This window comes from Heterocephalus glaber, unplaced genomic scaffold (genome assembly GCF_053883595.1).
Source record: "Heterocephalus glaber isolate CG9 unplaced genomic scaffold, H.glaber_assembly_v1.0 deba00001586, whole genome shotgun sequence".
Lineage (NCBI taxonomy): Eukaryota > Metazoa > Chordata > Mammalia > Rodentia > Bathyergidae > Heterocephalus > Heterocephalus glaber.
In genome coordinates, this window is record NW_028258364.1 from 18,389,155 (window position 1) to 18,403,979 (window position 14,825).

General features: G+C 36.3%; 1 protein-coding gene across 1 annotated transcript in view; it reads right to left on the bottom strand.

Moving 5' to 3' along the window:
• The window catches only part of Slc7a11 (solute carrier family 7 member 11), a 73,087-nt gene extending 63,977 nt beyond the window's left edge, over positions 1-9,110 (bottom strand). Inside the window, exons 1-2 of the mRNA XM_021236499.2 lie at positions 8,545-9,110; positions 1,288-1,414 (exon numbers count right to left, since the gene is read on the bottom strand). Coding sequence (XP_021092158.1) covers positions 1,288-1,414; positions 8,545-8,824 — 407 coding nt within the window. The 5' untranslated portion in view covers positions 8,825-9,110. The remainder of the gene's footprint in view (positions 1-1,287; positions 1,415-8,544) is intronic.
• Between the last annotated feature and the right edge of the window lie 5,715 nt (positions 9,111-14,825).

The window sequence follows — 14,825 nt, forward strand, 5'->3', positions numbered from 1 at the left end:
GGCACCTAAAATATTAAATAAAATTCCAAGATATCAAGTTCAATGTCAAATGAGAAGCAGGGAATGAATTTTCCAGAAGAATTAGAGATGAAAGAAATGTTAAAGGCTAGAATAAACAGGTAATTAACTGTGAAAAAGATAAGATTTATGTTGACCTTTGAAGCACGTATAAGATTCACATAATCAAAAAGGAACAAAAGATTCATCCCAGGTAGGGAAATCTTAGAAAAGGAATAAAATACTCCTTTGTCATTTCATTATAACAAGTTCTAAGAAACTCAGAATTGTTTAAAATGAGAATAGACTTAACAATATATACTATTCTCACATTCATTGTGAAGAGACTCAACACTATAAAAATCATGATTAGTGTTAATAGATACTTATTTACTCTGCATTTGCCACATCCTGTAAATGACAGAATAAAAGCTCACCCAAGTTCTCAGCTATGTATAGCTGATAACTTTACAATAAGACCAAGTTTCCCTAGTTATTTGTATTACATTCTGTAACTAGAAAGTGCAAGTCACATTGCAGGAAACCATTTAGCCTTAAGGGACTGTGCTTTTCTTAAAGCACTCATGTGACATCATAAATTCTCCCACAAAATTGAAAGAAAATTGCTATTCAGAGTGACTTAGCACTATCCACTGCCAAGAAGATCAGGAAGAGGAACACAGTTTTACAATAATAAAAGCAAAAGATTTTCAGAACTAGTTATGTGACTAATTTAATGTGAGGAAGTGAGTCACTTATGATATGTAAACTTGAATTTTTTTGGTAGAGTAGACTTGATGACACATGAAGTTGTTAAACACAGACATGTCTTAGTCACAAAAATGGAGTAAAGTTAAAGGACTTAATTACATAATCTTCAATAAGAGAAAACTCTAATTGTTAGTACAGTTAATTGTGTCAAAAGGAACAATTTATAAAGGTAATTTTCGTGTTTCATATACTAGAAAGGTTTGAAAGATGTTATAAAATACATTAAGTAAAATTAGTTACAATTTTAGATAAGCATGCTTCTTAGAAATATAAAAGAGAATAACAGGATTAAAGAAAAGTAGTACTCTAAAAAGTTTAGCATTGTTGCTGAACCACTTCCAGTGATAAAAAAATGCATTAAAAAATTTAATCTAGGAAAGAACTGCATCACAGATTTTATGTCCGAACATATGCATGTTTACAGAAGAGTCACTTGACATGCACATTTCTAACTGGTTAAAAATAATCAAGTTGATTCAGAAGAATGATAAAATTAAGTTTTTCTCTCTATGTTCTTACCGTATTATGAGCAGTTCCACCCAGACTCGTACAAAGGCTAATAATGGGCCAAAGACTTCCAGGATATATGTGTAATGACCACCAGATTTCTTTATGCTTGTTCCCAATTCAGCATAGGACAAGGCTCCTGTGAAATGGTTATGATAAAAAGGTATAAATCTAACATATTATCAAACAATCTTGTTGACTTAGCTCCACAATATTTATGTTGCGTGAGATGTAACTACTACCTCTTTTCTGAATGGCATCCTTATTTCAAAACTACCGTCATCTATTGTTGAAACCCACCAAGTTCCTCTCATGATTTCCTCACATTTGAATCCGAGTTCATTCTACTTCAACAATGTCACTTTATTTGAAATGGTAAATACAAACTTCTAAAACACTATTAAATGTTTCTAAATTTTGAGTTAGAAACCAGGAAGCAAGGAAAAAAAGAAAAAATGGATACCAATAACACTGACCTGTTTTTAACCTCATACCAAGACAAGTAATTATCCCAAACTGAACTTATTATGTTGAGAACTCTTAAAAATATGTTTGTCTGGCAAATCAAAATAAGTTCAGAGTGTATGGGTTATATGCCATAAAAGACTTCATTTAATTTGCAGGATATACTTTGTCAGGAAAATTAATTCTGATTTATTGTCCTGTTTCTAAAAGGGGTACAATAAATGCTCTGCTTTTTGAAAAGATATGCTATAATGTATGTTAAGTGAAATTAATTATAAACTACATTTTTAACAGGTAGCAATACACTTCACATGGAATTGGGCAAGTTTTGTAACTTTCAAGACCTATAAAGTAAAAATTTCAATTTTTACTTCAGAAAGGAGTTGTGTATATGAATGACAGTGATTGCCAAAGCCAGTACTGGGCCTGATACATAGCAAGCACTACATGAAATATAGTTATACTTATTAATTTGAGCAATTAATATCAAGAAGATGAAAACTAAATTTAAAATCATGTAAAAAGTTCTATACTGTTAAATGCTCATATGTAAGCCACAGTTTTTGCCCAAGCTACTTAAGACACTGTGTATGGAAAGTTATTACTAGTTGGTAACATTTCATACAGATTTGTTCAACATAACTTGGATGCTCAAGGAAATCTCAGTAACACTTACCTATTCCAGAAGTAGTATTATATTTGAGCTACCTCGATTTTTCATTTTAAAAAATTCAAAGGAAAAACACTCTAAGACCTTTCTATAGACTCACCAAGCAAAAGAATCCAAATGCTCTAAAACAGGAATAAAAAGGCTTGTAATTTTAAAATTCCTAGATGATTCCAAAGTAACTAGTATGCAGGTGGATGCATAGGGGCCAGTGATACATTTCTTCTACTTATAACTAATTATAACTAGTTGCAATTCATGCTCTTTTGGGAAACAGTCGCCATGTTGGTAGACTGTTCAGAAAAGCATCCAATATAAAATTTTATTGGAAACAGTCTTTAAGTACCTCAGAATTTATTGTCAGACAATCAACACCAAACCTCAGTGTGATTTGCAGAAACTTTAGGATGGCTACTCTAGGTTTAAATTAAGTTCTGAGGAATGAGATTTTCATTTAAGGGTCTCAATAACCATTTTATATGGATGAAAAAGTCCAAAGCAGGATATGAAAATCCATGTATTGACACTGGCTAAAAAAACAAAAGTTATAATCAAATAAATATGCACCTTCACTTACAGAGGGACTACATTTCAAAAACACCATCGTAAATTGAAGATATTGTTCACCACTTAATATATCTAAACTGCTGAATATCATAACATAGCCTAGCCTAGCATATTTGTATTATTGTAAAGTCTTTAAAAATCTTAAATAAAATCACTGTAAACTGGAGACCATTTTGTACATAAATTTTTGACTCTTAGTCCCGTATTTCCAGACCTTAAAAAAAACGGAAGGTTTTCCCCTTACATTTTGCTCTTCTTTCTGGAAGTCACAAGTATGATAAAAAAATTTTTGTTTTGCACTTTTGAAAATCTGTACACTTAGGAAAGAAATACATTGAACATACCATGCAGTTAGCAATAATTAGTATCATAACTATATAGAAAACTTTATACATATTTACTTAGTTTTTACTCTTAAGGAAAAACTTAGACTCCTTTAACAGGTTTTTACAGTGAATACGTAACTGCACTGACACCTAATGGACATCTGCTAGGAGTGGTGGTGAATGCTATAATCCCAGCATTTGAGAAGCTGTAGCAAGAGGATCACCACAAGTTCAAGGCCAGCCTGAACTAGATAGCAAGACTGTCTCAAAAATCCAAACAAGAATTAAAGGACATCTTCAGAGCTCTTGTACATTTAAGAAATGGTGTTTATGACATGAATAGACTTATTACCCAATATATAAGTGTAATTCTTTTAGATAATAACAAAATATTTGTTTAATCAAAGCCAACAGATATAGATCGAGTTTTAAATGATCAAATTTAAAGAGAAGCTACATTTTTATCTTTTTTTTAATGTCTAAGGTCTAGATGTATGCTGTATAAAAGAGAGCATCTATTAGTTACTTTGAATGTATTAACCTTATGTCATTTTAATTTTATAAACTTTAAAGCTTTGACTCACAGTATATCTTGTTTTCAGATGTATCTCTACTCCAGATATATGGGTTGAATCATAATCTAAGATAATAGTTGTTAATTTAACTAACCATAAATTTATTATTGAAAACATTTTACAAGCGAACACTTAAATATTCTTTAACTCTTAAAGCTCAGTTTAAGTAACCAAAAGCCTAACAATGGAGAACATGAGAAACTATCTTAATAAAATATAGAACATTTGCCTTTTAATCTATCTTTGTAAATTTAACCAGGAGGATCTTTTAATAAGAAAACCTTATTATTTTAGACATTTAAAAGCTCAACCTTTTAATTATAGCCAACTCAAGTACATTATAATAATTTATTTAATAATTGTTGGGCTGTGGTACCATAAGATTCTGGGAAAAACTGGACAAGCCACCCATGAGAAAAGTACATTTATGGGGGCTGGGGATAGCTCAGTGGTTCTGCTCCCTGCCTTGCAAGCACAAGGTCTTGAGTTTGATCCCCAGTACCAAAAAAAGAAAAAAAAGAAAAGTACATCTATAAACAAGTACATTCTACTTAAATGTCACTCTGCTAACAGAGGATGGTTAAAAGATAACAAATTAAGTAAAAGTTTCTTTATATCATTTAATATTTTGTAATTAAAGGTAACTGACTAAAAAGTTATTTTATACTAAAATAGAGATTTAAATGTATTTCAGACATAATAACAAAACCTAAATGGTTCTAATATAATGTCACCATGATTGTCATACTAAAATGATACATTGTCATTGACCTCAAATCTTCTCTGTAAAACTTTATAATTGTTATCTGTTGACATTCTACAAGAGTTCGACTTCAAAGATGACCATGATTTGTAAAAAATAACAGTTCTATGGTCATATTTTATATTTCAAGGCACTTTATATCTAGAGAAGATAGTTAAACCTACTACTACTACTGCAATATTTATGTAACTAATCTCCTGGGTGATCAAGAACTGTGGTTTGAAGACAAAAGCTTAAAAAAAGGGTGACTTGGCTAAGAAGACAGGCAATATTTTGGCCCTGGCCTACCAAGGTCAACAAGGACCCAAGATATAAGGAGAATCTTTCTGCAAGATTCTACATTTTAGTGAATCACCCAATCTCTCAAGCAAGAAGACTGTTGGACCCAGGTTTACAGAATTCAACCTGTGTACCTTGTATTCAAAGGAGGGTCACTAAAGAGAGAACCATCTCCTGTGCTTCCACGGGAAGCCACATGGTCAACCAAGACCTTGACGCATCCTAGCAAATGACAATGACAGAGGCACTCAGAGGCTCTGTACATGTTCCATATGTAACCTCTGAAGAACCTTAACTGACCTTGATACATAAGGGGGAGGTTAATATTGATTAACACAGGTCTTACTTTAACTTGGTCTTAAATACCCAGCAGAAAAGTAGGACCAAAGATGTATAAAAATAATAGTAATATAGGAAAGACACGGAAAACAGGCTCCTATCACTACACTGATCCCTGCTGACAGTCTCCAACTACACCTGTAGTTAACCACTATTACTGTTCAATGAGGCTAGAAAAAAGCCACAGTAACAGCTACAGAAGCTTAAGAAGAATCTTCAAATTCTTAGCCAAAGTTGTCCTTCGAAACCATAGAGCTCTCCATCTTCTTGCAAGTATAGAGAGATTTGTGCACTAATAAATAAAACTTGCTGTCTTTAGATAAATAAATCAATCAAGTGAAAAAAAGATCTTAAAACAATAAAATAGATATCAGACATATAGATAACTTCCATTAAACAGGCAAGTCTAGGACCCAACTGGTTACAATTCCTATTCCAGTCCCTTAAAACTAGTGTCTTAACCTGGGCTTCTTTCCCAATTTGTCTTTTCATTCTGGTTCTTATGGGGGGCCATGCATTCTTAATCTCTTGGTAAAATGTGTTTCTTCTTGCCTAAAGACTATCAAACTCCAAATGGTCATACAGATGGAGCCAACCATGAATGTGCTGGATTCCTTTTACTGGGGTCCGCTAGATCAGTCCGCTAAAGAAAGTACATCACTGCTAAAACCCAACATGACTTCTATCCAAGGCCTCTTAAATTAGCTCTCTGGAGACAATCCCTGACTGCTGTCTCCCCTACATCAACCCCTTTCAGCATGAAGCAGCTAGATTTGGTCTCCCTCTGTTGTTCTCCCTTAGTGGCAGTTAAAGTTACTTCTTCAGAACAGGGAAATGTAGAAAATAGTTTATTTAGTTAGTTTATGAATAAGGCGGCTAGCTAATGGGAGGACCTGCGATAGAGTGGAGTGACCAGCCATACTGAGGAAAATTGGACTGCACCCTAGAACTTTGGACAAAGAATGGATTTCCTCAGGCAGCATGGAATGCAACCCATTCCCTACTAAAAAGAGGTGCACGCTCTCTTTACTGAGATCCTGAATTTTGCGGAAATTACAATGCAAATTAACACAGTTCCTTCTGAGATTCCAGTTTCCTATAAACCCTACATGTGGAAGAGCTGGGTTAAAACCTTGAGTCCCAATTGGTCATTTCAACTCCACAGAGCCCTTTGTGATAGGTGAACACTAAATGTTTAAGCAACTACCCAACTTGCCTGTCCATAATTCTAAATTGAGAGCCCATGCAGCTACCCTGGACAGGACCTCTCCTGGAAATCCAGGAGCTGCTCTCCTCCATATTTCCAATAAAAACTCTAAGCTCAAAAAAAACCCAAAAAACTACTAGTAATTTAAATGAACAGTGGCATGCAAATCTATTGATAAGTTGATTAATATACAAGCACATTCCCTTTAATTAGTAATCAAAAACATTAACTCCATTGCAACCTAAGCTATACTCCCCTTAGCTCTTTTTTCTTTTTTTGGTTTCTGCATAAGATAATATACTTATGAATAAGTATGTTTTCATCATACAAGTCAATATCACTTTAGTTCAGTATGCATAGTAATCTATTTTATTACATCTAAAATAATGTGCACAATTTATTTTATTACATCTTTGTGTGCAAAAATTGAATCACATAGTAGGAGCCACATCTACATAGGTATGCAAAGTCCAGGAAACTCGCTGTAGTTACTCTGATTAGATATTGGGTTTTTTTCTAAATATACCAAGTGTTGTAGGAAGATTAAAGCCTGGGGGTATACAAAGTCACTTCAGAAGAGCAACAGTAAAATTTCTCTTTGTCTACACATGCATAAGCTGAAAATATTTTGATATAAGTAGTGACTGAGTGTTCTATCAGAGTCTTTCATAACCATATTACTCTAACGTGTACAGCAAGGACAGAGAGAAGCACTAGAAGAACAATGACACACAACTGTTACTAAACATTTGATAAAGTACAAGCTATTTTTATAAAACATACTACAAACTCCTCCTGCCTCAGCCTCCCAAGTGCTGGGTTTATAGGCATGTGCCATCACACCTGGCTGCAAACTCGTTTTTAAAAACCTAAAAATAATTCCTCTATAGATCTTTCTCTACTGAGACTTCACTGTAACAAGTTTTATTTAAAACATCTAAAATTTAAATTCTCTGGATGTTGCCCCAACCAATGAATTAAAACATCATGACACTGAGTAGGAAGAATGAATGGATTGATGCACATAGGATTAACAGTAGGTACTGTACTTGATCAGAGATTTAGGACAAGATGTTAGAAACTTCAGAGGTAGTATCTTTTGAAATCAAACCACACTATGTTCCAGAGAAGAGCAAAAATACCAGACATTTACTCCATACTACAAATGAAATTTGAAAAAAAATTTTGGACAATTCACTAGTTTGTGTGACCTTTAGAATTAACTCAGGTATCTTTCTAGGAACTTACCCACCTGATGAGAGGGCATTTATTTACTTTTCACTACTAATTCTCAAATCAATGGGAGAGATGTACGTTTTGAAGAAAACATAATGATCATACTTCTCCCAATTCTTTTCCAACTCACTCAGTGAACAATTGGACAAATTATGTTTCCCTGCAGACCAAGTGAAACATGGACAAGTGCAAAAAACTAACACTCAACTGAAGTTTTAAAAGGTATACTGCCTTAAAAGGTATATTTATAGGGCTTTAAGAAAAAGTGCAAACAAAAGCCTGATCTATCCCTAGGCCATTGCTATGTTCCCACCTATGATTAAGGTGGAGTTATGTCCCTTATACATCCCTCCAAGTCAAGGACTTTTAAAAGACTATTGGAAACTGACAAGCTTATGGACTGAAGAAATCACAAAAGAGAAGACTGCCACCATTTGTCTTGCTAATGAAAAGTCGGCGAGACTTTTGCTGAGCACTCAGTTCCACACCTAAATAGGCCACACCAGTTTCACTTCACAGGTGTCTTGCTCAGCCTGCCAGCTGCCAGAATGCCCCAGACACCCGTAACCTAGCACAATTGCCCAGGCCAGAAAGTTTCAGGGAAAAATCAGCAAAGAGTCTATGTGAGTCAGGAAAAGAGAGTAGAGCCTGCAGGAAACAATCTGAGGGAATTCAGGAGCATGCCAACAGCAGACACTGTGTGCTAGTAGTTCACATACCTAAACAAAAATGTCATGTCGTCTTTGCCATTCATTTACTTCTCAAACATTTACCCTTTGCTTTCCCAGAAAACAAACTTCCCAGCTCCACGGCCACACACAACCCCTGCGAAGAGCTGTACTCACCGAAGAGGGACAGGATCCCACAGAAGGTCCAGACAGTCAGAGACATGCCCACGCTGCCGGTGTTCTGGAGCACACCCTTCGGGGAAATGAAGATCCCCGCGCCAATGATGGTGCCAATGATGATGGAGACTCCCCTCAGCAGAGTGATTTTCTTCTTCAGCACCACTCTCTCCTGCCCTGATGGTGGCTGCCTGCCCCCCATGGAGGGCAGCCCCCCATGGACGTTTCCCTGCAGGTAACCTCCTTTGGAGATGGTGGCCACAGCAGGCTTTTTGACCATGGTCCTGTCACACGGGGGAAAAATAAAACAGGGAGGAAAAAAACATCAAAACTTTCAACTTGAGTGTCTCTTTGGTGTGACTGATTAGTCTCTCTTCCTCGCTGCTTTCAGAGTGTCTCAGCGCTACTGTGTTCACAGGGAGAAACTCAAAGGTGTATTTTAGCCTCCACAGCTCTCTAATTACGCCTCGGAAACACCTGTGCGTGCTTGGTGCGCTGGTTCCCACCTCCTTGTCCTGTCCCTGTGGCTGCTGCCGCAGCGACTGCTGCCCTATCATTACAAACCAGCTCAGCTTCCTCATGGACTCGTATTTAAACTCCTGCCTGTCACACCAACTTACTCCAGCTACATGATGATGCAAATTCTCCAGGTTTGCATCAGCCACATGAGAGGACTCCAGCATTACTCAGCACTTTTCCCCCTCCTTTTTTTTTTTTTAACAGTAGCAGCATGTTGCTCAACTGACCCCAGCCTTTCTGAGAACAAAGCAGCATACACTTAAAAGGGATCTTAACCAATCCTGAAGAGGGAAATTCGCAACAGACCTTCCTAGAGATTTAAAACAACTCCTAGTGAGGGACAAAAGCTCTTCAAGTGCAAAGAAAATCAAAAGGGAAACAGGAAATGATTATTTCTTTTTAAGGAGTTACTTTTTGATTTAACTCATGTATAAAAAATGTTTTATTCACAACTGTTTTGACAAGAGAAAGCAACTCAAAGCTGCATTGTTTATAACAACAAAATTTCCATTTCGTAATTTGTATCATGCTTATTCTTATATTTTTGTTTGAGTTTCCTAGCAACATAGTCAAATCTAAGATTTACAAAGCTAGACAGGTTTTACACTCCTGTGCTGCTGCTACATATATAACTGTAAATCTTGCTCAACTCTAAAAGATAAAATTATTTCTTATAACCCATAGTCAACCAGTATTTAAAATCATCAGCTAAGTGCGACAAATTTAAAAACCACAGTGACTCCAGAAAACAGTCATTTTGTGATTTTCACCAGCACTACATGGTTTCCTGAATGAAGCAGAAGATATATATTCTTCATTTGCATGTTCTTCCACACATAACCAAAAGTTCTAATTTCAAAATTAAGAATAATTATAATTACATAAAAGCATATGTGGTCCAAAAGCTTAAAAAAATTCACAGAAAAGTAGTCATAGAAGGTAATGATATTATGCATCACCTTTTTTCTGGATCCATGAGCTATTGTTATAATTATAAATTTTAAATGCACTAAAATCAATGGGTACTAAGTTACACTTAAATAGGATTAAGAAGTTCTGGTGTGCTATTGCACAATAAAGTGGCAGTAAATAACAATGATGTATTATACAATTCAAAATGCTGAAAAAAAGGGGTTTGAAATTTGTTACTAAGAAGAAATGTTAAGTGTTTGAGAAGGTAAGACATATTTAACCTGATTGAAACATTATGTAATATTGTATTGGAACATCACACTTACTGAGACATCACAGGATACCTCATTAATATGTACAATTTTATGTTTCTATGTATCAATGAAAAACAAATTTTAAGATTATAAAAAATAAAATGTGATCAAAATATAAGCTAAAATTAAACTATTTACCCTGAAATAGCTAAAAAGGCAAAACGTTTTAAACTTCTATCTTTCCCAAGTATCTAAAAATCAAATGCTAAGAGAAATCTTAATATCATTTTTGGCTGGGATTATGTATGGTTTTGAATTTAATGAGAACAGTTGGATGCTCTCATGATCCTGAAGCTCCATTTACACACATCATTAAATATGCTTCTGAACTTCTGACAAAAACAACAAAATACCTGTGTGAGAGGAAGGCCAGGGCAGGAGTGGGAGTGGACAAAGGGGGTATCAGGATGACTTCAGAAAGAACTGGCCATTAGAAAAGTATCATGGAAAATGGAAAACCCATTTTTCATTAGGTTGACACCTCTGGAACTATACTACTTCGGTGTTTAACCATCCAAATGACCAAAGTTGCATAATTTTCTTTTCACATTATCTACCTAAATTATACATAATTTATTTTAAATTTACCAAGTCGGAGCTTTTATAAACCCAAAGGTAATAATCTCAGTAGTGATGGCTTTCAAATAAAAAGGTGGGTGACATTTTCTTTATTCAATATTTTGGAATTCCTAAAAAATAAAATAAGCAAAATAAAGATTGTCCTCCTGCTCTCTACATGCCCTGCCACTCACACAATTCTTCTGATTAATGACCATAAGGGGGAGAGGAAAGGTTTTCGTTTCCACAAAAAGGTAACATATTTGTTCTGAAGAAATATGAGTTCAAAGTAGACTCCCTACATTTCCCAGGGAGCAATTTTCTGTCTCTCTCTACACAGTGCCACACTTCAATTTTAAATTTTGTTATAAATGACTAGACTAACAAGTTGAGACTAAGACCCCATTCAGACATGAAGTCAGCTAAATTCTAAAGAAGAAAAATGTTCTTTCAAAATTAACTAACACTTTCTTCCTTTGCAGTATCTAAAAAAAAAATCTGTAAAGAAAAAATTTCACATTAGACTAATGGTCAAAAAGATTATACTATCCTGTAAGGGTCACACTCAAAATGTCTGCAAAACTGTACAGCTACAAGGTACAAATACATCTCTTCTAATCACATAGAAATTTGCAAAAAATACAGGTTACAAAGAAAATATTGAGTTACCTTTAACATTAACAAGCACTTATAATCACCAGTCTTACACTTATAAACTAAGTATTTGGATACTTAGTCTACAAACATTTGTGTCATAAAAATGAATTTAAAACAAATGAATTTCTATTTCTCCTGCTTTTGGACTTACTATAAGTATTCCAGTCAAATTAAAAAGACTGTTCCCCAATATTTATTTACGGAATCCTTTACACAAGGTACAGTCCCAGTGCCCCAAATCGCATGGGTGAAATAAGATATATTGTGATACTTATCATTTGATAGAAACAATTTCCATCTGACAATTATAAATACGGGCATATAATCCAGGCCTTGAAAAAATTATCATCTCTCTGGCTGCATTCTTATTGAAATGTAACACAACCTGGGATATTTCTGAATGGAACTAGAATTATCTCTTCTTATCTGTTAGAAATTGTAAAGATGTGATCCCAGAACAACTGGAGCCCTGTTCCTGGCCATGTTTGCCACAATCCTCATGAAACGAAAAGAATACTCAGAGAGGAGGGATATTTACAAAGTCCTAGTGATCAAGCCCTATTTTAGTTCCCAGGAGATGCAGATTGGCCATGGATCTTGAAAATCTCCCTTTAACTCTATAAACTATCTAGTTTCTGTGCCTCATAGTACACCCAACTTCCCCTGGATGGTAGAGCTGGATGTGAATGGGCCATCATTAAAACTTCTAGAACCAGGTTGCTCCACATGATACCCATTAGCCACATATGGTTACCAGCATTTGAAATGTGGCTAGAATTTGACACTCTGTGAAATAACTACCTAAGAATGGGATTTTTCAAAACCCCACTGGCTCATGGGATTTCTCACTGTGCTATGTGTCTTGCCAAGCGTGGAGCCAGATGTAGTTCAAGAAAACTCAAAGGCCACCAGGTCTTTTTCGTGAATAAAGCCCCTTAGGGCTAACAAAACTGACATGTTTATAGCCATCCTGGGTACATGAAAATTCTGCTGGCAAACTGATTCACCATTTACTAGCTTTGTGTACTATTATAAAGGCAGAAGCACACTAGCATGTTGTGCTTGGCTTTACGGATGGCTTTCTCACCATGATATTAAACAGACAGTGTGCATAGTAGATAATAAATGCATCTTCTGCAGATTTACAAGAAATATGTTCAATTACATTCTAAAGTATTAAAAGCACAAAGAAAACACTAAGCAAGCATTTATAGTAATACTAGGACATCTATAATAATTGTTTTGACTGTTGCCTTTTGCTCATTAGCACAAACTTTCTGCTTTGTAATTATTATATTGCTTTGTATTTCGTGGTTTTAAGACTCATGACTTCAGAGTCAAGTACTTATACAAGTATTGCAATCACCTTTCTCTTATTGTACAGGCAATGTAATAACGTACAGTTTTGATGCTTAACAATATTCCTTTTTTTAATAGAGGCTATTTATTTTAATTTTTAAAAGAATGAAACTTTTTCATGAAAATTTGGTAGATCTTATCTGTAAAACACATGGGACCTACTTTTGATTCATTTTGAGTCAAGGGTATTATTGATATCCTTTTCTTAGAGAAGTCATTTCAAAAAATGACAGTAAAAGGGAAACTCATTTTGGGGAATCTAGTGCAGAAATAGGCAATAAATATTGTAGGCTTTCTGGTCACATTTTTCAACTCACTGTCTATTAGTATCTTGACTACAATTGGAGTAAAGTAATGCAAAGCTAATTGATCAATGACTTATGCCAGGGATTTTTGCAAATAAAGTTTTATTAGAACACAGCCATGTCCACTTATTCATTTATTTTCTATGCTGATTTTACAATACAACATCAGTATTCAGTAGTTACAAGAGAGACTGAATGTCCAAAAGGTGGACAATATTTACTACTTGTCTTTTCAAAGAAAAAGTTTCCTGACTCAAGCTGGAGAGAATATGTAGGAACTGACAACACATTTCCATTTTGGATTTCTCTCTTAGTAACACTCTCCTTTCTTGCTCAATTGCTCATGATTCCTGCAAGATAAGCATGAGTGAGCCCACTGCGGACTGGCAGGTCTGCACACACCCTACCGAGGTCAGGAGTTGCAGAGAGTCAGCCCACTGAGGACAGGCAGATCTGCGAACGCCCTGCCAAGGTCCCGAGTTGCTCAGGGAACACCGAATCAGCCCGCTGCAGACAGGCAGGTCTGCGCACGCCCTACGGAGGTCCCGAATTGCATGGAACACACCTAATCAGCCCTCTGCAGATGGGCGGGTCTGCGCATGTCCTAACAAGGTCCCCAGTCGCGTGGGGCATGCCAAGTCAGCTCGCTGCAGACAGGCCAGTCTGCGCACCCCCTACCTAGGTTGCAAGTCACATGGAACACACCAAATCGGCCGCTGCAGACAGGTAGGTCTGCGGACACCCTACCGAGGTCCGAGTCTAACGGAGCATGCTGAATCAGCCTGCGCCCCGGCAACAATCCACTGGACCTGCCCCCCGCTCCTCTGTACAGCCACCTGGATCCACACTACAAAGATGCAGAGGACACCAAACCACCAGACCATGGTACTGAGTCCCACCACTCCTGGCCAAGAGGTAGGGGCTTCTGAGCCACCATCCCACTGCTCTTGGACCAGAGGAAGGGACTTCCCAGCCACCATCCCTCCCCCTGCTCCTAGCAAACAGGAAAGGGCTTTTGGGCCACCATCCCTACCACTGCTCCTGGCCCCCGTCCCACCTCTCCCAGCTCAGAGGAGGTAATCCGTGCAGGCAACAACAGCCCCCACCCCAGTCAAAATGAGAAAACATGTAAACAACTCTCAAAACCAGACTTCCAGATCACCTACAGGAATCCCAAAGGGAAATGAGATGGAACACTCTGATACTCAACCACCTGGACCCACTGAACTGGCAACAAAAGGGGATCTGGAAAAAAGGAAATCAGAAATAATTGCTCAGATAACAGGAGAAATTGTGCCCCTAGTGCAAGACATGATTAATAAATCTAGAAAGGAGCTCAGGAACATGATGGAATCCCAACATAGGAAACAAATGGAATCCATAAAACAGATGCAAATAGATTTCCAGGACATGAAAAACTCCACTGAAAATCTACATAGCAGAATGAGCCAATGTGAGTACAGAATTTCAGATATAGAAGATAAGATTGCAATTAGTGACCAGGAAAAGAAAAATTGCTTCAAAATTATAAGGGAACATGAGAACTCAATCCAGCAGCTGCTAGATGATTCAAAGAAGAATAACATAAGACTGATTGGAGTCAATGAAGAAACAGGAGAGAGTGCAGATGACAGAAAAAAATCTCTTCACAGAAATA